The sequence below is a fragment of the Centruroides sculpturatus genome, unplaced genomic scaffold, assembly GCF_000671375.1.
Source record: "Centruroides sculpturatus isolate CEXI.00-Female unplaced genomic scaffold, Cexi_2.0 scaffold221, whole genome shotgun sequence".
Classification (NCBI taxonomy): Eukaryota; Metazoa; Arthropoda; class Arachnida; order Scorpiones; family Buthidae; genus Centruroides; species Centruroides sculpturatus.
This window is the reverse complement of record NW_019384612.1, coordinates 36904-60894: the sequence shown is the minus strand read 5'-3', so window position 1 is coordinate 60894 and position 23991 is coordinate 36904. Positions and strand designations below refer to the sequence as shown.

The 23991-nt window shown below is 31.0% G+C and overlaps 1 protein-coding gene across 1 annotated transcript in view; it reads right to left on the bottom strand.

The window, feature by feature from the left end:
* The window catches only part of LOC111625266 (tyrosine-protein phosphatase non-receptor type 23-like), a 94966-nt gene extending 71041 nt beyond the window's left edge, over positions 1 to 23925 (bottom strand). The window contains exons 1-10 of the mRNA XM_023368368.1: positions 23797 to 23925; positions 23448 to 23630; positions 23210 to 23368; positions 21465 to 21526; positions 21188 to 21382; positions 8629 to 8694; positions 8388 to 8527; positions 8208 to 8299; positions 7936 to 8140; positions 7674 to 7837 (exon numbers count right to left, since the gene is read on the bottom strand). Of these exons, the coding sequence (XP_023224136.1) occupies positions 7674 to 7837; positions 7936 to 8140; positions 8208 to 8299; positions 8388 to 8527; positions 8629 to 8694; positions 21188 to 21382; positions 21465 to 21526; positions 23210 to 23368; positions 23448 to 23630; positions 23797 to 23925 (1395 nt within the window). The remainder of the gene's footprint in view (positions 1 to 7673; positions 7838 to 7935; positions 8141 to 8207; positions 8300 to 8387; positions 8528 to 8628; positions 8695 to 21187; positions 21383 to 21464; positions 21527 to 23209; positions 23369 to 23447; positions 23631 to 23796) is intronic.
* Between the last annotated feature and the right edge of the window lie 66 nt (positions 23926 to 23991).

Sequence of the window (23991 nt, the reverse complement as noted above, 5' to 3'; positions counted from 1 at the left end):
TTCAAATCACCTCCTTCAATAGGCATTATATGCTGTGAAGGACTAGCTGCCTTTGCAGCTGCGTCCGCTTCTTCATTTCCTTTTATACCTACATGGCCTGGGACCCAACAAAATTTTACAAAGAAATTACTTGCAATAAGATGGCAAAACAGTTTATGAATTTTAATCACTATGGAGTGGGAACTAGGTTCACACGAGATCAAAGCCTGAAGTGCACTAACTGAGTCAGTGTATATAACACAGCAACGATGACCTTTCCTATTTATATACTTTAGAGCTAAATAAATAGCATGCAACTCTGCAGAAAAGATAGAAGAATTTGATGCAATTTGTTCTGCCACAATTTCATCCTGGCAGACGAAAGCTGAGCCAACGTAATCATCAGATTTAGATCCATCTGTATAAATAGGAATTAAATTCCTGTCACAATGTTGAATTTCTGCAAAGTGCTGTCTATAGACGTAGTCTGGTGTGGATTCCTTAGGAAACTGCTTTAAGCTAAGGTCAACATTTATCACAGGAGTTGACCAAGGAGATATACTACAGACCTCTAGCTGTGAAATGTTGCTTGTGTTAAGGTCAATCGTGCTACTCACATTCTCCGTTCTTATGGGGAATGTAGGGACACAACTAGGGCGAGTTTCAAATAACCTTTTCAGCTGAGTATCTAATACTCTATAATCGACTGAAGGTTTAGAGTTAGATTTCTGCTTTATATAGTAAAATAGAGACAACTGTTCTCTCCTAAGAGACAGTGGAGGCTCATAAGCATCCACATACAAACTTTGGACAGGGGAAGTTCGGAATGCACCAGTGCACAAACGCAGTGCTTGATGATGGATTGGATCCAGCATCCGAAGAGTAGATTCTCGCGCAGAGCCATAAACAATGCATCCGTAGTCCAGCTTAGAGCGGACAAGGGCCCTATAAATCCTGAGCATAGAAACTTTGTCTGCTCCCCAGGATGAGCAGCATAATACCTTTAAAAGGTTTAGAGATTTTAAACATCTACTCTTCAGGTTGCGCAAGTGTGGCAAGAATGTCAGTTTTTTGTCAAAACAAACACCCAAAAACTTAGTCTCATTAACAATTGGAATTTTAACTCCATTTAAATATATTTCAGGATCCAGGTGCAAACCACGCCTTCGGCAAAAGTGAATGCACGAGGTCTTCTCTACGTTGAAACTAAAACCATTGGTCTTGGACCAATTTTCTATGCGATTTAAAGAGGTTTGCAGTTGTCTCTCAATGAAACTCATGTTACTAGACTGGCAGGAGATCTGAAAGTCATCCACATACAAAGAGTGTTTCACACTAGGGGGAAGACAGTTAGCTATGCTATTAATTTTAATTAGGAACAGAGTCACACTCAAAATAGAGCCTTGAGGAACACCTTCTTGTTGTGTGAAAGGCCTAGATAAAGTGTTGCCCATCCTGACATGAAATCTTCGATTCTGTAGGAAGTTTTTTATAAAAATCGGCAAATTACCCCGCAATCCGAATTCGTACAGATCACGGAGTATCCCGTATCGCCAACAGCGATCATAGGCCTTCTCTATATCGAAAAATACAGACACTAAGTGCTGTCGTCTAACAAACGCTTCGCGTATAGATGTTTCAAGGTTTACTAAGTTATCAGTGGTACTTCTGTTCCTACGGAATCCACTCTGATGTGGTGAAAAATAGTTCTTTACCTCTAGGAGGAACATCAGGCGTCTGTTTACCATTCTCTCAAAGAGTTTACACAGACAACTTGTCAGAGAGATTGGTCTGTAATTAGAGGGATTCTTGTGGTCTTTACCAGGCTTGAGAATGGGAATAACTATAGATAGCCTCCAAGAGTCAGGAAAAGTATGTTCTGTCCATATTCTGTTAAACAGACACAGAAGATTAGAAAGGGAATTGTTTGACAAATTTTTAATCATGCTGTAGTGGATTTTATCCAAGCCTACAGCACTATTCCCCGAGCGAGAGATCGCTGTATGTAGTTCTATGCTGGTGAATGGCACATTATATTCCTCATTATATGAGGAATGAAAGTTTAAATATTGTTTTTCACTTTGGGCTTTATAAGCCTGAAAATTTCTTGAATACATAATATTGCTGGATGAAGTAGAAAACGTTTCACCCAACGTATCAGCAATACCCTGTATATCGCTGATTATTGTGCCATTATTTTCCAGCATGGACAGAGAGTGAGAAGCATATTTCCCATTAATTTTATGGATTTTATCCCAGACTGCTTTTGAGCTAGTGGAAGATGTTATACTAGAGACATACTTCCTCCAAGAATCCCTTTGGCTTTGCCTTCTAATTCTTCTGGCATTTGCCTTTGCTTTTTTAAAAGCAACCAAATTTCTCGCAGTGGGGTATCTTCTGAAAATACTCCATGCTTTCTTTTGGGCTTTAAACGCTGCCTCACAGTTCTGGTTCCACCATGGTTTAGGATGTTTTGGATATCTAGTTGATGTCTTCCCCATTGTTTTTTCAGCTGCCTGAATAATACTGGAAGTGACAACTTCAACTGCATTATTAATATCAGCAATATTCACCATATCCTCTGTGATGTTGGCCATAGAGGAAAAAACAGGCCAATCGGCTGTTTCCAATTTCCAGCGTGGTGGACGGGCTGTTTCACAGCTTTCTCTGCCTCGATATTTTAGAAATATTGGGAAGTGGTCACTGGAAAGTGGATTAGATCCAACCTCCCATGTAAACGCTGAAAATAGGTTCGGGGTTGCTAGTGATAGATCAACGGCAGTGAATGTTCTTGTTGGGGCATGGAAGTATATCACTTCTCCAGTATTAAATAGATACAGTTGCTGGTTGCCTATAAATCTTTCAATGGTCCTGCCTCGACGGTTAATGTCGGGACTGCCCCACATAGGATTATGGCCATTGAAATCACCTAGTAAAACAAACGGAGTAGGCAACTGTTCAACCAAAGCATCCAATTCATCTTCGTTGACTCTGACATCTGGTGGCAGGTATATAGAACAAACTGTGACAGTTACCCCAATTGAAATTCTGACTGCCACAGCTTGCAAATCAGTTGTTATTTGTATCGGCAAGGATGGGATGTGATTTGAAACTACAATAGCCACACCTCCACTGGCACGGTTGTGGCTATCATCATCCTTGCGATAGAGATCAAATCCTTTTAAAGTAGTTCTATCTCCAGGTTTTAGATGTGTTTCCTGGAGTGCCACACAGAGAGATGAGGTATATGATGTCAAGTGTTTAATGTCAGAGAAGTTGTTGCGGAAACCACGACAGTTCCATTGGATTATTTTATAATCCATTATGTGTTTGAGGCAGCATTTTTAGAAAACGTGTCCCTCTTCAATTTTACTGAAGATTTTCCTTTTGAAGGTGAGGGTGGTTGGGTCCCCTCCGTATTATTCTCTTCATCAGAAATATCAGAGAACTCACTCATGGATTGAGTCTCTGATCTCTTTGATTTAGAGAGGGCTGCTTTCAATTTTTGTTTGTTCAGTGGGTTCTTATTAGCTTTTTTAGAACCCACATTTCTGGTTGTTACCCCTGTTTTAGTTACAGGGGTTTTGGCCTTTGTGTTTCTTCTGCTTGTGTAGGTGGAATCAATAAACATCTTGAATGGCGAGTAAGAGATTCACTTGGTGATACAGAAATATCCGTTTGAACTCCACATGTTTTTGTGGATGTCAAAACAGAAGCAAATGTTTTTTGTTTTAATGTTGTAGTTTGAGTGACCATGCGGCAGGCTTCTGGGTATGGTATATTATTTGTGGTTTTTACCCGTTGAATCTCCTTTTCTCTCTGCCATGCAGGGCATTTCCTTGAGTAGGCAGGATAGGCATCTTTACAATTCACACAGCATGGAGAATTGGTACACTCGGTACTCTCGTGACCTTCAGTTCCACACTGTGCGCATGTGCTTTTCCCACGGCAGGATGTTTGTGAATGGCCAAATCGCTGGCATTTGAAGCAACGCAGCGGATTTGGAACATACGGACGAAGTGGGCAGCGCAGATAACCTGCTGTGATAGCAGATGGCAAAGTTGGTTTGTTAAAGGTTAAAATTAAGTGTTTAGTAGGAATTAACTTGCCATCTCGACGAATGGAGATGCGTCGAACGGCAGTTAGGATGGGCATCTTTACAATTCACACAGCATGGAGAATTGGTGCACTCGGTACTCTCGTGACCTTCAGTTCCACACTGTGCGCATGTGCTTTTCCCACGGCAGGATGTTTGTGAATGTCCAAATTGCTGGCATTTGAAGCAACGCAGCGGATTTGGAACATACGGACGAAGTGGGCAGCGCAGATAACCTGCTGTGATAGCAGATGGCAAAGTTGGTTTGTTAAAGGTTAAAATTAAGTGTTTAGTAGGAATTAACTTGCCATCTTGATGAATAGAAATATGTTGAACAGCAGTAACACCTTGATCTGAAAGACCAATCTGGATATCTGATTCCTCCTCAGACATTATATCAATTTCAGATATCACACCACGTGAAGAGTTCAAACTTGTATGTGGTGTGATGGTGACTTCATTTTCAAGAGTTTTTCTGACTGTTGAGGGGAGGCTGCTTCCACAAGTAGATCTCCTGACCTCAATTTTTGGATTTTTTTAAGGTGCCCAATGGTCGACTCAAAAAGTTTCTGGATTAAGAAAGGAGAGCGTTTAGACATAGGTGTTTCTCCTGTAGCGTGGACAATAAGGTAGGTTGGTAGATTGGAGGAATTGACCTCCTTTGGTGGCAGTGCCTTGGTAGATGTTTTAGATTTTAAAGAATCCATATTTAGAGATAATCATTCAGCTCCTAGTGACCCCACCCACCATGGGGCCCAACAAGGGGATGCCGTCACATGGGAAACTCCCATAGACCGTCACACCAGGGTTTCCCAGGAGCTATACCCTCACAATACAGTCAAGAAGAGCACATCTTGTCTGGTGTGTCCGCCTGGTCTGCATCGATCAGTTGACTCCAAGCCAAGGTCAAAACTGACTCAACGACCAGCCGATTATTGACTCAAACGGAGCCTGATTTGAGCCTCCCGTTTATCCGAAGCAGGGGCCAAAGCAATGTGTTGGGGACGTTCTGTTGCCCCTCAACTACCAGGATCCCCCTTTCCGGCATACGGGACACCACGCATGGCAAACACATGGGTGGGCGTTCAGATCCCAGGATGGTAAAGAAGACTTACTAAACCATCTCTGGGAGGTCCCCTCACCATGGACAGGAACCCACATCGAAGGGCTTACCAGATGGGCCTTCACTCACCACACACATGTGCGCAATGCATGGTTGGAGATCCGTCGCATAGAAAAGATTGCCGTTGAACATGGTTACAGTAAAGCCATGGTCCGCGGTTTAGCATGTGCATGCACTCGCCGTCCCCCTCGCTGCAGTGACTGCCCCCTACCATTGCCGGACGACAACCGACAACCAGATAGGAACGTTAGAGGCACGGTCGTCCGGTTCAACCAGCATTTAGACCCCCTTTATAGGGAGATCGCTAGCAACAGTCGCACCAAAATTGCGTACTTAAGAACCGGCATGCTTTACGACCTGCTGTGCAACGCCAAGAACGCGATGGATCTCACCAGGGCCCCAGGTGTTTACTCCATTCCCATCAGGAACGACAGATTCAATAGGGACTTAGTTTATATTGGCTCCACCATCCGGTCAACACAGAAATGAATTCATGAACATCAAGCTGATATTAAACATAAAAGACACACCACCGCCTTATCGACCTATGTCACCGACCCTGAAATAAGGGCAAACTTCCGGAACACCAGACTTATCAGACAAGCGTTCCATGCAGATCACATCCGTCACCTGAGAGGACTGGGAGATTCATAAAGCTATCAGGGGGGCAACTGCATCAACTTCAAGGAAGGGGAAACGCTCGCACAGGCGTGAAAGTATTTGTTCGAGGAATTCGAACAGCGTCAGTTAGAGGGGTGAAACCCGACGCGCACATTTATTTATTTACATCGTTGGCAACATCGTTACGACGGTCGGGACGAAACACGGCCAGTCACCACCTGAAGCAGACCTCGGTGGAGGTCAAAAGTACTTGTGGAATTTACTACGGACAAAACACGCGTAAAAAAAGGTTTTCGTGGATTGTTTTTTTTATTAAATTATTTTACTTTTTAATTAGGTACCTGTTGGAATCAGATATTTTGANAAAATACTAATTTCTCAAATAAAATATAATTACAATTAAATTAATATATAAATATATAAGTAATATAACCAAAGCCTAATTTAACAGACACTTCTCAGTTTCCCATTTATTTTATATAACTATACATATATCTAAACTGCAGATTATTTTCAGGTTATATTTTAAGGCTAACTTTTAATTACTTAAATTATGCAATTTGATCTAAAGGTAAGTGGCTGCCTACTTACTGTAACTGCAAATTACATACATACCATGCTGACAAACTTAAAAGTCACAACTGTGAGTCACAGGTGACAATGGACATGTCCTCAATTAATGCAATACAAATTAACCTACGTGGTTAATTATAGTTCTAATTAATACATGTCTAGAAGCAAAGATTGGATGGAGCTCTGGGGCAGAAATTTTAGATTTGAGCTCCTTTTCAAGTTGATCTTTTCTTCCATATGTTTCTAAATTATTTAGTCAAATTCAAAATTAATCCTTAGTCTGAACAAAATTCAGTAGTATAACCACTATCTTTAGGCCAAATTCTGTAGTTTAATTAATTAAAAATTAGCTTAAAATCTAGCTAAAAAATAATTAAACAGTTTAATTTATAAGGGTTATTTCTTAGTGTCCTATTTATTTCATATATTAATGAAAAAATATATCTTCAACTTTACATTTAAAATTTTTTACTTACTTCCATTAAACAATGAATAAATTCTCAAAATCAACTTGAAATTAATTTGTGAAATATATTAGTTAATAACTTATCTTTATTTTTAACTCAGAAGAGTCAATATTTATCATCATCAGATTAGCTAGAAGTTATTCAAAATTGTAAATAGAAAAAAGTGTTAAAAAGTGTTTTTAACTTTTCTTTTTAATCATCAAAGAAACCTATGAAAATAATAAATCTCTAGATTATATGTCATTTCTTTCACTAAACTTTTGTTACTGTAAACAATATTTAAAATAATATTGATTCATCTACATAATAAAGTTACATTGATCTCAGTGATTAACTCATTGATTCACTCAATTATATGAAATGTTTGAGAAGCAAATTTCTTACTGAAAAATGAAATAGCGCAATCAAAAAAGGATGTTGTGTATATTACCAGGAAAATCTGAAATCTCAAAAAATGAAATATTTTATTGTGTATATGTTACTGTGAATGACCGATATCTGGCGAATGTCAGAATTCACACAGTCATTTCGTGTATGTATGAAATATTTGCTAAACATCATTATTTCTCACTTACACTGGCAAATGCCGACATTTACCATGAANACATGACGTAAGTCGAGGTATACCTGTATATATACATACATACATATATACATACACAGTCAAGATCATTTCAAAGTTGACAACTGAAATGATCTTGAAATGATTACTATATGCAGTAATATATAAAATATCCTATTATATAATTTTATACATGCAAACATCTGCATGCATAATTTATAACAATGCTATTGAATAAAAACTAATTGCTACCTGTAAATCATTTTTTCGATCTTTCATCACTAATTGAGTGGTGATATCATCACTTTGCAAAGCATTTCGTAACTGTGTTTCTAGCATTTGCCTTTGACGTCGCATCTCCTCTACTTTAACAAGAAGTCTTTTCAATTCCTTAACTACTCCATCATCATTTGATACTAAAAAAAATTTAAGTTTAATATAGAATTATAATGTTTTATATCATTAAATCATAAACAATAAAAAAGAAAATTTAACATTTACATAAATAACTTACTTTCCATTGAAGATACAGATGGTAGAGATGCTTTTAATTCTTCCATTGGTCCAGTAAGAAGTTTTAAATTGTTGATATGAAGGTTAAAAACTTTTTGCAAAGTTGTATTAGATTCTTCTGCCCTTTTATGAGCTTCTTGGTATCTAGAACATTCCTTAGTTAATTCCACAATTATCATAGAAGGAGCTCTCTTACCAAATGATTCCTATAAATTTATTACATTACAATAAATGCATTTTAAAATAAAAAAAATTTATAACACTAATATTTACTTGATGTAATTGTTCTTTTTGCTCATCTTGTTTAAGTATATCATAAGTTTGTTTTAATGAGTCTTCTACTTCTTGACTTACTTCCATTAATGCTACATGAAATATAAATGATACAGAACTTTAAAAAATATTAAACATAAAATGTAGAATGAATTTTATAAGAAAAAATATCATAAATACATTTCAATAACGATGATAAATCATCAATTGCACTCTGACGAACACTCATAGCTGCACATTTTTCTAAAAGTTCCTGAGGAATTTGGTCTGTCTGAGGACTAAGTAAATTTGAATCTAATTGGAGAGATGACAAATAGGTCCTAAAAATGATTCATAAGAAACATTTATTTTTATTTTTAATACAGAGCTTGTTAATTATTATCTAACATAAGCAATTATAAATAAAAAGGAAAATACTCACATTAACTCCTGATCTTTGTCTTCTACTTTTGCAGAAATGGTTCTTAATATCTTTGCCTTTTCCTCACTGTAATTATTAATAACATTATAAAATTATATTTTTGTAAGTTTATGTATTTTAAGTTAGACAAAATTGCAAAAAATCAACAGCAATTGATTAGTTTAAAAAAATTATATGAAATAGTTTAAATAATTGAGTTTATGAAACTAGTTAATAACTTGAATTCCTAAACTAGCTCATATATATATATGTAGACAAGACTACATATAGTCTTATAGATTTATATATATATATAAATTCTTAAATCTCATTTGATTTACTTATTTAAATTTGAAAGTTATCTTTAATGATAATTATTCACAAGCAATGAAAAACTGTTACACAGAGAAATACATTCTAAAAATCAATCACAGAATAATAGTTTATAAACAAAAGAATTTAAAAAATATTAGTCTTCCCTTTAGTTAATTACTGTTAATCATAATGACCGAACATGGGTTGGAGAAAGAACAAACCAAACAAAACAAAACATACTATCCCTGTGTAAAGAGAAACATCTATCTAAATACAATTGAATACACTTACTGATGTAAAAAAGTATTTAGAACTTTTGGTATAAAAAGTTGTCACTAATGCTAGTCAAATCCTTTACATACAGTCAACAATCCCTAGGACATACCAAAAATCTAAAAATACATAATACATACAAAATCTAAAAAAAATAATCAATAATCCTACACCAATGGTTCCTGACTGGTATGCCACAAACTTCTGGCTAACATTTTTAAAATGACATTGCCTGAGTGTCCTTGACTGACATCAGTCAACTTACAAAATACACATTAACTGGAAGTCAGTCAGGCAAGGGTTAAAACAATCACTGTAAAGCAAGGAATTTTTCAAGGAGACTGACTAAGCTTACTCTTGTTTGGCTTAATCCTAAAACCAAATAGATACAGATACTACATTTTCCAATTCTAATGCATACCTTTTCTGGACTTTTTTGTTCTCAAAAACTGGAATGAATATTAGAATCAAGCACAATGTTGGCTTAACACAGTGTCATTTCCTATTCACTCTGCTTGGCAATTCAAATATATTACAACATTGATATAGACATGGCACAGTACATGGGACATGTACTGTGCCATGTCTATATCAATGTTGTATTCCACTACTTCAGTTTTAATTTTGGTTTACAGATAAATCTTCTACAAAGCTATGTTTAAGCAGAGAGTTATCCTGAACAACATGTATACAGATAGTTTAGTATGATACTATGTATTTGGTAAATTTTATGCTTGTGTATACTGAAAAGAAATCTTGCTGTTAACCATTGATTGTGGTAATTTTGACTGCAATTTTGCATTGGTTTTCAGATCCTCTGTACCTAATGATGGGGTCATAAGTGAATACATTTCAGAATGAGGACATCACGAAGTACTAAAAACATTAAAATAAAACCTTATTAAAAAATGCTCTTATTACTGTTTAAATACATTAACTTTTTTGAAGCTACAATTTTTATATAGGGCATGCATTATATTCACAAACTAAACTTTGTTTTTTGCATTTTGATCTTTCAAAAATTGAATGTGCATTAAATTTAATGGCACACTAGAATCAAGAAAACAGTAAATTTCTAAAAATTACACACACAAATGATATACAAATGGAGTTTTGTGTAGACAAAAAATCCTTTATGGAGGAAAGAAGTTATGAAGAATTTATATATTTTTAATTCAAAGTGAGAATTCTAATTATTAGAAAATTATTCAAATTTGTCAAATATCCTATAAATCTGCTTTAACTTTTACCTGTACATTGATGATGCTTCATGAGCTTCAATTGGAACTAATCGTGCAAAAATATCTGGACCAGAAACATCAGGATCTGTTGGACTAAATGGAATTCCTTTAACTAATGATGCTCCTTTAACTTCTGGAAGAGATTCTATTGCAGGAACTTTTTCATGGTATACAAAATCATTCTCTTTTTTGGCAATGTTTTGTCTACAAAAAGATAAAAAGTTTAATTACAATAAACAAAAGATCAATTAAAATAATAAGTTTTAATTAAAAATTGCTAACATACTTGTTGCCAATTACATCCATAGTGAATGATAAGGCCTCATTTAAATCATCTCTCTCCATGGTCTGAAAAAAATTTTAATTTATTTTCTTTATATAAATAAAAATGATTAACTTTATATACAATTTAGTTTTAAAAAATTTACGATATAATAATTATATTGTTTATCAAGTAAATTTTACACTTATCGAATAAACCTATACTACACTACACAAATAAAATATCTTAAATATTTGATTTGTATAAGGTATAATTTGACGCCAAGTTTGAATTTTTTTCTTTTCAAATATATTTAGTATCAAATTCTTTTAAAATATTTCTATTTGAAATTAATTTATTAATAAAATATCTTCACTGAAAATTCAAAATTCTATTACATGGCTAGCTAACAGATTAAAAATATTCTGCATTCAGCAAAATAATCAAGAGATTTGCACCATTGAAATGTATGATCTAACAATGTTCATATGTATAACTAGATGATTATTATTTCACTAAACAAACTTAAATTTTACTATCTATGTTTTAATCATCTAGATGACCAAGCTAATTAATGTGCATCCATTCCATATTTGAAAACAGATTCAAAATGTAGAATAAAAAATAAATGAAAGCTAAATATATTTTTACTTTGTATGCATTTCATAATATTAATCAGAAAAACTTTGCCAAGTAAACATTGCTTTTTGAATAAAATACATTTAAATTATTTGAATAACTGAAACTGTGTTATCCATCTTCACATTTATTTCTGGAACAATACAAATAACATACATCTTGCAATCATTATTTTATTTTGTGATATTACATCTTACAGTTGGTCATAACCAATTTCACTCTTCTTATCAGTAGACAACCAGGATTTGTTTATTTGTATAGGCAACAGATAATAATGACCATATTGAAATAGAGAGATTGAAATATTTTTACGGCCAACTGTAAGACAGTAATACAAAATAAAATTGATGATTACATGATATACATTGTTTAGAGAATTGTTCTGGAAATAAATTTGAAATATATTTAGTTTTGGATTTTAGTAATAAACTGAACCATGTGTTTAATTAATAGTTTTTTTTAATGATTTTTTCGTTTTCTGATTATTGTTTATAACAAGTTTTTAGCATTAATTTTAGTGATATGTAACATTACTGAATATAAATTTTCTATAATGACATCCAAATTTAAATGAATAAAAAAATAAATCATAAATTTTCAAATTGCATTTAGTGAATACAATATATATCATTGAAAGAAAAGGAGATTTGTTAAAAAGGAATACGATATGAACATAATTTGGAATACAGCAAGACAGACATTGTTGTCAAAAATAATTGACACTTTTAAAAAATTTGAAATTTATTTTAAAAGAATTCATATTAGTAATATATTGTAAGTGTGAATAGGACTAACTATATGAAATTTATATACAGTAGATCTCTGCTTTACAACTTCCTCTCTTTTATTTATGATTAAATAAACATTTTAAATACATAAAATGTTTTTTCTTTTTTAGCAATGTTTGTGTGATTTATTATATATTTGAAATTTGTATTTTCAGGAGCATGGTCTCAACTTATAATACTGAATTAAAAAAAAAAGAAATAGTTTAACTTAAAGAAATCAAGACTACTATTATATAATAGTATAAAACAAATAAATGATTAATTATAAGATTAAATTTGAAATCTGTATTGAATTAGTTTTGAATAAAGTTTATTCAACTGCACCTTTGAAATTTTTATAGCTTCTTCAAGTTTATCAAAAGCAGACTGGTACCAAGCAACTCTATCTCCCATTTTTTGTTGTTCTTCTGCTTGATTTCCCATATAAAGATGTGAAATACTTCCATAATAAGAAATTTTGAATTCTACAAATTTTTTCCAAGACTAAAGCAATAAATTAAATTACTTTAATGAATAAACAAAAAGCAGTTTTTTAAACAAATCACCATCAGATAAAACTTACTTTAAATATTTTTGATCCTACAATATGTAGAATGCATCCACTTTCAACACTGCTACTTCCACTTAATAATGTTGCAAGAGCTGTTTGATAATATTCTACCACTTGAGCCGCAACTTTTGCAATAATAGGAGATTTACGGCTGTCTAACATAGACTTTTCTAAAATACATTCTTGTGCTTGAGCCTAATTAAAATATTAATAATTAATTTTTATAATATTTTATTAATATTTTAATGTTAAAATTTTTATATCTTATAAGCTAGCAATAAACAATTTTCGTATACTTTTATAATAAAAATATCTCGGATAAATTTCTTAATAAAATTTTATCATATCTAAAATTTATCGAGATACTGTATTACAATAATAACACTTTTAATCACACACAACATTATGAACTTTGTTCCAAAATTAATAATTTTTTAATATATATATATATTAAATTAGCAATTTCAGAATATATAATAAAATACTAATTTCTCAAATAAAATATAATTACAATTAAATTAATATATAAATATATAAGTAATATAACCAAAGCCTAATTTAACAGACACTTCTCAGTTTCCCATTTATTTTATATAACTATACATATATCTAAACTGCAGATTATTTTCAGGTTATACTTTAAGGCTAACTTTTAATTACTTAAATTATGCAATTTGATCTAAAGGTAAGTGGCTGCCTACTTACTGTAACTGCAAATTACATACATACCATGCTGACAAACTTAAAAGTCACAACTGTGAGTCACAGTTGACAATGGACATGTCCTCAATTAATGCAATACAAATTAACCTACGTGGTTAATTATAGTTCTAATTAATACATGTCTAGAAGCAAAGATTGGATGGAGCTCTGGGGCAGAAATTTTAGATTTGAGCTCCTTTTCAAGTTGATCTTTTCTTCCATATGTTTCTAAATTATTTAGTCAAATTCAAAATTAATCCTTAGTCTGAACAAAATTCAGTAGTATAACCACTATCTTTAGGCCAAATTCTGTAGTTTAATTAATTAAAAATTAGCTTAAAATCTAGCTAAAAAATAATTAAACAGTTTAATTTATAAGGGTTATTTCTTAGTGTCCTATTTATTTCATATATTAATGAAAAAATATATCTTCAACTTTACATTTAAAATTTTTTACTTACTTCCATTAAACAATGAATAAATTCTCAAAATCAACTTGAAATTAATTTGTGAAATATATTAGTTAATAACTTATCTTTATTTTTAACTCAGAAGAGTCAATATTTATCATCATCAGATTAGCTAGAAGTTATTCAAAATTGTAAATAGAAAAAAGTGTTAAAAAGTGTTTTTAACTTTTCTTTTTAATCATCAAAGAAACCTATGAAAATAATAAATCTCTAGATTATATGACATTTCTTTCACTAAACTTTTGTTACTGTAAACAATATTTAAAATAATATTGATTCATCTACATAATAAAGTTACATTGATCTCAGTGATTAACTCATTGATTCACTCAATTATATGAAATGTTTGAGAAGCAAATTTCTTACTGAAAAATGAAATAGCGCAATCAAAAAAGGATGTTGTGTATATTACCAGGAAAATCTGAAATCTCAAAAAANTGTTAAATTAAATATATATATATATATATAAATAAATATATATAATTAGCAATTTCAGAATATATAATAAAATACTAATTTCTCAAATAAAATATAATTACAATTAAATTAATATATAAATATATAAGTAATATAACCAAAGCCTAATTTAACAGACACTTCTCAGTTTCCCATTTATTTTATATAACTATACATATATCTAAACTGCAGATTATTTTCAGGTTATATTTTAAGGCTAACTTTTAATTACTTAAATTATGCAATTTGATCTAAAGGTAAGTGGCTGCCTACTTACTGTAACTGCAAATTACATACATACCATGCTGACAAACTTAAAAGTCACAACTGTGAGTCACAGGTGACAATGGACATGTCCTCAATTAATGCAATACAAATTAACCTACGTGGTTAATTATAGTTCTAATTAATACATGTCTAGAAGCAAAGATTGGATGGAGCTCTGGGGCAGAAATTTTAGATTTGAGCTCCTTTTCAAGTTGATCTTTTCTTCCATATGTTTCTAAATTATTTAGTCAAATTCAAAATTAATCCTTAGTCTGAACAAAATTCAGTAGTATAACCACTATCTTTAGGCCAAATTCTGTAGTTTAATTAATTAAAAATTAGCTTAAAATCTAGCTAAAAAATAATTAAACAGTTTAATTTATAAGGGTTATTTCTTAGTGTCCTATTTATTTCATATATTAATGAAAAAATATATCTTCAACTTTACATTTAAAATTTTTTACTTACTTCCATTAAACAATGAATAAATTCTCAAAATCAACTTGAAATTAATTTGTGAAATATATTAGTTAATAACTTATCTTTATTTTTAACTCAGAAGAGTCAATATTTATCATCATCAGATTAGCTAGAAGTTATTCAAAATTGTAAATAGAAAAAAGTGTTAAAAAGTGTTTTTAACTTTTCTTTTTAATCATCAAAGAAACCTATGAAAATAATAAATCTCTAGATTATATGACATTTCTTTCACTAAACTTTTGTTACTGTAAACAATATTTAAAATAATATTGATTCATCTACATAATAAAGTTACATTGATCTCAGTGATTAACTCATTGATTCACTCAATTATATGAAATGTTTGAGAAGCAAATTTCTTACTGAAAAATGAAATAGCGCAATCAAAAAAGGATGTTGTGTATATTACCAGGAAAATCTGAAATCTCAAAAAATGAAATATTTTATTGTGTATATGTTACTGTGAATGACCGATATCTGGCGAATGTCAGAATTCACACAGTCATTTCGTGTATGTATGAAATATTTGCTAAACATCATTATTTCTCACTTACACTGGCAAATGCCGACATTTACCATGCATTGATGGTTAATCTTAAATAAAAATATTTTTATTACGTTTTAAGACAAAAATGCAATTTTTTAATATATCAAAATTAGAGAAAGCTTAAGTAACAGCAAATATAAATAAACTGTTGAATCTAAAATGAAGAGTACATTCTAAATCATTAAAGAAAATAATACAACGTTAATCACATAAATTATGTGATTAACATAAATTATGTGATTAACGTTATACAATCTTATTTGTTGCAACAATTTAAACTGTTATGGCACTTTGAATTGCACAAGAGTCCCTTGCCTTTACAACTGCATTTATTCGTGGAACACTTCTTTTTGCAATGACACGTGTATAGCCTTGCCCTCCACTTTTTGAATTAGCTGCAGCTGCTTATCTCAGCAATATTTCTTGAGAAGAAATCTCATCTATGAAAAGTAACTTTTCTTTACAAATTACGAACTGATTACATTATTACGTGATTACGAACTGATCTGTTAATGGTGTCTTTTATTCAGATATTGCAGACGCCTTACTGACAACCCATCTCATCCTTCGCTACTCGACCTGACAAACCGATCCCCACCTCATGGGATCAAAAGAACAAAAATGCCATCCAGTGACAAAGTGGAAGGGTTCCACCAAATCGCTGCCAGGAAAAGAGATACGACTTTGTCCTACCTCCGGCTACACACAAAGGATTTGGCGACAGACTGTCGCCTCTCGGTCGGTATCGGCTTCTCGGGTGATATTTTGACCTCCACCAAAGTTTATCTGTGCTTGTCAACATACACTGACGATTGTTCGAATGTATAACAATATAACTAAATATTCGGTCTTTCACCAAAGTATTTTGTATGTGTCAACATTCATTGGAGAATATCAACAGTCTCTAAATTCGGTCTTTCACAGTAACATATAAATCATCTAAGTTTGACTCTTGACATTTCATAAATGTCATGATGCCAGTTAAACATGAAGCTTATTTAAAATTTGATTTTATTAATTTGCTCCACATTATTTTAGATAGTAGCATTATTATTTATAGTTATTTAATATATATACAGTAGTGGCCAAAAGTATAGCTACCCTTAACATATTTTTTTAATGAGATCTCTATTTTGTTTACCACATACTACATAATTAATATTGTGATAGTTGAAAAGAGCACAAAAAACAGTTAAAATACGCAATTCAATCAAACAATTTTATTTTAAATCTGATTTACAAAAGAAAAAAACAAATTTTTTATATTTTACACTGTGACAAAAGTAGAGCTATCAAAGGAAGTATGCAGATTTGTCCAGTATTTTGTCTTAAAAATACTGGACTATTCTGCATACTTTCTTTGGTAGCTGTACTATTTTGTAGTGTAACCAGAGCTTCTGATCACTGCATCACATCTACATTCCATTGAATCAAATAAGTTTACAAATACTGACTGGGGAATCTTATACCTTGCTTTTTGGATGGCAGACCACAATTCATCTTGATTCTAATATGTACACTGGCATATACGACACTTAATTTATCCCAAAGATTCTCTATGAGGTTTAGGTCTGGTGATTGGGCTATCATAAGATTCACCTTTTTCTGTTGAAGCCATTGCTTTACCAAATTTGCTATGTGTTTTGGGTCATTGTCCTGTTGGAAGATCCATTCCCTTGGCATTGAATGACATGCATGAGGAAGCATTTGATTCTGCAATATATTTTGATAAATGGTTTGATACATTATTCCATTAATTCTATGAATTGGACCCTTTGCAGAGAAATGTCACCATACCATTATGCAACCACCACCATGCTTTATTGCAGGAACTATGCATTTTGGATAATATCTCATGTTCACTGGTTGTCTGATATATTGTATACCATCACTAGAGAAGACATTGAATTAGATTCATCACTCCATAACACCTTGGACCATTTTTGTTTGGTCCAAGTGATATGTTTGTGTGCAAACTCTAATCTCAACTTTTTGTTTTTGCAGAGATAGATGGTTTCTTTGCTGGTTGCCTCCCATGTAATCCAAAACTAGTCAAACATCTTCTTACAGTCCTTAAGCTTATATCTGGGTTACCCACTTCATTTTTAATATGTGAAGCAATCAAACAAGAGTTGGCTGCACTAATATGCCTGATCAAACAATCCAACTGTGGTGTTGTTTTTCGTGGCCTATCTGACTTTTTGTCAGAAATAATGGTCCCATATATTTGAAAATGCTTCACCACTTTTGTGACAACAGTTTTATGCACATTAAAGATTTTACCAATTTCACTAAAGGTCTTTTTTTTTTTCCTTCAAATGCATATCTACCATTCTTTGTTTGATATCATTTGATAATTGTATTCCTCGAGACAACTTAGTTGACTCAACGAAATGTAGATGTGATGCAGTAATCAGAAGCTCTGGTTAGGCCACAAAATACTGGACAAATCTGCTTACTTCCTTTGATAGCTCTACTTTTGTCACAGTGTAAAATATATAAAGTTTGTTTTTCTTTTTTAAATCAAATTTAAAATAAAATCTGTTTGATTGAATTGAGTATTTTGGCTCTTTTTTTTGTGCTCTTTTCAACTATCACAATATTAATTATGTAGTAGGTGGTAAACAAAATAGAGGTCACATTTTAAAAAATACATCAAGGATAGCTCTACTTTTGGCAACTACTGTATAGTCTTAAAAATTAGCATAAATTGCAACATATATGAGAGCTTTATGAAGTAATGTGGAACAGAGTTGCAACACCTAGAATACTATACACAGACAAAATTTTATTAATCCAAACAATAATCTTTAACTGTAATTTTTAACAGTTTTCAGAGTGGAGGTTAAACCTATGAATGCCTATGAAGACTGGGAATTTGTGGTTATTTTCAAAGAAGAGAATTAATATTTATGGCCATGATATTTTGGATTTATTTATGATGCAAGATCAACTTACTTTATCCAAATAACTGGAGTGCTTATGTTTGATAACTGCAAATGAGGTAGAAGCCTGAAGAAGAGCTGCTTCTGGGCTCTTCTTCAAGCTTCTACCTCATTCCATTCAAGCTAACCATTAATATTTGAACACAATTTGAAAGGTATTCGATTCGGGATATGACACGTGCATGTGTTCCAATACTTTTAAATATCGAACAGCGTGATAAGTTTCAAAATGTGCATGTGTTCCACTTTACATCCGTAAAATTAAATGCTGTTGTCCAGTAGGACCTGCCACACCATTGAAAATGAAATCTCCTCTTTAAAATTAATGCAGGTGGTTCAGCATTACAATTGGATGTAAAGTGGAATGCATGCACATTTCAAAACTAATTGTGTTGTTCGATATTTAAAAGTATTGGAACACATGCGTGTGTCATATCCAGAATCGAATACCTTTCAAATTATGTTTGAATATTAACAGGCAGCTTGAATGGAATGAGGATAGAAGCCTGAAGAAGAGCCCAGAAGGGGCTTTGATAACATTTGCAGTTATCGAACATAAGCACTCCGGTTATTTGGTTGAAGTAAGTCAATCTCGTGTCATATATTCAACCCATTGTATGGTAAAGTTAAGTATTTGGATTTATTACTTTGTACTTTTGCTAACATTAAAAATTAACAGAATAATCATTAAAAGAAAGTTTTAAAAATTATAATGAAATATCCTTTTATTAAATTGGAAAAAAATCTAATACGTATCAATCATACAAACTAACATTTAAAAAAAAAAAAAAAAAAAAAAAGCTACAAACACTTTAATTTGTACTTATTTTGCCATTTCTACATATTTTTGACTTGGGATTATCATTTATAAAACGTAATAAAGCTTTATCAACTGATAAATTTCTGCCTGCAGTTATTTTTATAAAACATTCCAATTTTATACAATGCACACCACTTACTCCCGAATTCACCAACATGAGTTAGTTAGAGTTAACCCTAAATCTAACTCTTGTTGGTGAATATGGAGTTAGTAGTGGAAGTTTTTCATTAAGTGTTTTTCCTACATCAACTATAGATTAGTCTAAGCCATCTAGCTCCATAGAATAACAGAAAAAATTGTGAATGAGTGAAACTTGTCCTTCANTTACTTATTTAAATTTGAAAGTTATCTTTAATGATAATTATTCACAAGCAATGAAAAACTGTTACACAGAGAAATACATTCTAAAAATCAATCACAGAATAATAGTTTATAAACAAAAGAATTTAAAAAATATTAGTCTTCCCTTTAGTTAATTACTGTTAATCATAATGACCGAACATGGGTTGGAGAAAGAACAAACCAAACAAAACAAAACATACTATCCCTGTGTAAAGAGAAACATCTATCTAAATACAATTGAATACACTTACTGATGTAAAAAAGTATTTAGAACTTTTGGTATAAAAAGTTGTCACTAATGCTAGTCAAATCCTTTACATACAGTCAACAATCCCTAGGACATACCAAAAATCTAAAAATACATAATACATACAAAATCTAAAAAAAATAATCAATAATCCTACACCAATGGTTCCTGACTGGTATGCCACAAACTTCTGGCTAACATTTTTAAAATGACATTGCCTGAGTGTCCTTGACTGACATCAGTCAACTTACAAAATACACATTAACTGGAAGTCAGTCAGGCAAGGGTTAAAACAATCACTGTAAAGCAAGGAATTTTTCAAGGAGACTGACTAAGCTTACTCTTGTTTGGCTTAATCCTAAAACCAAATAGATACAGATACTACATTTTCCAATTCTAATGCATACCTTTTCTGGACTTTTTTGTTCTCAAAAACTGGAATGAATATTAGAATCAAGCACAATGTTGGCTTAACACAGTGTCATTTCCTATTCACTCTGCTTGGCAATTCAAATATATTACAACATTGATATAGACATGGCACAGTACATGGGACATGTACTGTGCCATGTCTATATCAATGTTGTATTCCACTACTTCAGTTTTAATTTTGGTTTACAGATAAATCTTCTACAAAGCTATGTTTAAGCAGAGAGTTATCCTGAACAACATGTATACAGATAGTTTAGTATGATACTATGTATTTGGTAAATTTTATGCTTGTGTATACTGAAAAGAAATCTTGCTGTTAACCATTGATTGTGGTAATTTTGACTGCAATTTTGCATTGGTTTTCAGATCCTCTGTACCTAATGATGGGGTCATAAGTGAATACATTTCAGAATGAGGACATCACGAAGTACTAAAAACATTAAAATAAAACCTTATTAAAAAATGCTCTTATTACTGTTTAAATACATTAACTTTTTTGAAGCTACAATTTTTATATAGGGCATGCATTATATTCACAAACTAAACTTTGTTTTTTGCATTTTGATCTTTCAAAAATTGAATGTGCATTAAATTTAATGGCACACTAGAATCAAGAAAACAGTAAATTTCTAAAAATTACACACACAAATGATATACAAATGGAGTTTTGTGTAGACAAAAAATCCTTTATGGAGGAAAGAAGTTATGAAGAATTTATATATTTTTAATTCAAAGTGAGAATTCTAATTATTAGAAAATTATTCAAATTTGTCAAATATCCTATAAATCTGCTTTAACTTTTACCTGTACATTGATGATGCTTCATGAGCTTCAATTGGAACTAATCGTGCAAAAATATCTGGACCAGAAACATCAGGATCTGTTGGACTAAATGGAATTCCTTTAACTAATGATGCTCCTTTAACTTCTGGAAGAGATTCTATTGCAGGAACTTTTTCATGGTATACAAAATCATTCTCTTTTTTGGCAATGTTTTGTCTACAAAAAGATAAAAAGTTTAATTACAATAAACAAAAGATCAATTAAAATAATAAGTTTTAATTAAAAATTGCTAACATACTTGTTGCCAATTACATCCATAGTGAATGATAAGGCCTCATTTAAATCATCTCTCTCCATGGTCTGAAAAAAATTTTAATTTATTTTCTTTATATAAATAAAAATGATTAACTTTATATACAATTTAGTTTTAAAAAATTTACGATATAATAATTATATTGTTTATCAAGTAAATTTTACACTTATCGAATAAACCTATACTACACTACACAAATAAAATATCTTAAATATTTGATTTGTATAAGGTATAATTTGACGCCAAGTTTGAATTTTTTTCTTTTCAAATATATTTAGTATCAAATTCTTTTAAAATATTTCTATTTGAAATTAATTTATTAATAAAATATCTTCACTGAAAATTCAAAATTCTATTACATGGCTAGCTAACAGATTAAAAATATTCTGCATTCAGCAAAATAATCAAGAGATTTGCACCATTGAAATGTATGATCTAACAATGTTCTTATGTATAACTAGATGATTATTATTTCACTAAACAAACTTAAATTTTACTATCTATGTTTTAATCATCTAGATGACCAAGCTAATTAATGTGCATCCATTCCATATTTGAAAACAGATTCAAAATGTAGAATAAAAAATAAATGAAAGCTAAATATATTTTTACTTTGTATGCATTTCATAATATTAATCAGAAAAACTTTGCCAAGTAAACATTGCTTTTTGAATAAAATACATTTAAATTATTTGAATAACTGAAACTGTGTTATCCATCTTCACATTTATTTCTGGAACAATACAAATAACATACATCTTGCAATCATTATTTTATTTTGTGATATTACATCTTACAGTTGGTCATTACCAATTTCACTCTTCTTATCAGTAGACAACCAGGATTTGTTTATTTGTATAGGCAACAGATAATAATGACCATATTGAAATAGAGAGATTGAAATATTTTTACGGCCAACTGTAAGACAGTAATACAAAATAAAATTGATGATTACATGATATACATTGTTTAGAGAATTGTTCTGGAAATAAATTTGAAATATATTTAGTTTTGGATTTTAGTAATAAACTGAACCATGTGTTTAATTAATAGTTTTTTTTAATGAATTTTTCGTTTTCTGATTATTGTTTATAACAAGTTTTTAGCATTAAACAGTTAGTTAGCATTAATTTTAGTGATATGTAACATTACTGAATATAAATTTTCTATAATTACATCCAAATTTAAATGAATAAAAAAATTAATCATAAATTTTCAAATTGCATTTAGTGAATACAATATATATCATTGAAAGAAAAGGAGATTTGTTAAAAAGGAATACGATATGAACATAATTTGGAATACAGCAAGACAGACATTGTTGTCAAAAATAATTGACACTTTTAAAAAATTTGAAATTTATTTTAAAAGAATTCATATTAGTAATATATTGTAAGTGTGAATAGGACTAACTATATGAAATTTATATACAGTAGATCTCTGCTTTACAACTTCCTCTCTTTTATTTATGATTAAATAAACATTTTAAATACATAAAATGTTTTTTCTTTTTTAGCAATGTTTGTGTGATTTATTATATATTTGAAATTTGTATTTTCAGGAGCATGGTCTCAACTTATAATACTGAATTAAAAAAAAAAGAAATAGTTTAACTTAAAGAAATCAAGACTACTATTATATAATAGTATAAAACAAATAAATGATTAATTATAAGATTAAATTTGAAATCTGTATTGAATTAGTTTTGAATAAAGTTTATTCAACTGCACCTTTGAAATTTTTATAGCTTCTTCAAGTTTATCAAAAGCAGACTGGTACCAAGCAACTCTATCTCCCATTTTTTGTTGTTCTTCTGCTTGATTTCCCATATAAAGATGTGAAATACTTCCATAATAAGAAATTTTGAATTCTACAAATTTTTTCCAAGACTAAAGCAATAAATTAAATTACTTTAATGAATAAACAAAAAGCAGTTTTTTAAACAAATCATCATCAGATAAAACTTACTTTAAATATTTTTGATCCTACAATATGTAGAATGCATCCACTTTCAACACTGCTACTTCCACTTAATAATGTTGCAAGAGCTGTTTGATAATATTCTACCACTTGAGCCGCAACTTTTGCAATAATAGGAGATTTACGGCTGTCTAACATAGACTTTTCTAAAATACATTCTTGTGCTTGAGCCTAATTAAAATATTNAATTTCATCTTAAAAATATAAACATAAATTATTTTAGGTTATTTTTAAGGATTTTAATCTTAGATTTTTATTCTGGAATAAATATATAAAATTAAAAAATTCTTAGTAATGGTCTTTTGAAATCAGAATGGTTAGCTAAGATGATACTTACTAACATTACATTAATGTAAAATGTAAGAAGATCATGTGACATGTCACATCCTTTAGGCATAGCATAATTTTCTCTTATGTGCTGAAATGCCCAAGCAGCACACTGAAAATGTGTACAAGCTATTTTCATTCCCTAGAAAAATAAAATATTTATATAAAACAAAAATCTATACTAAAGAGACATTTAATGCAAAAT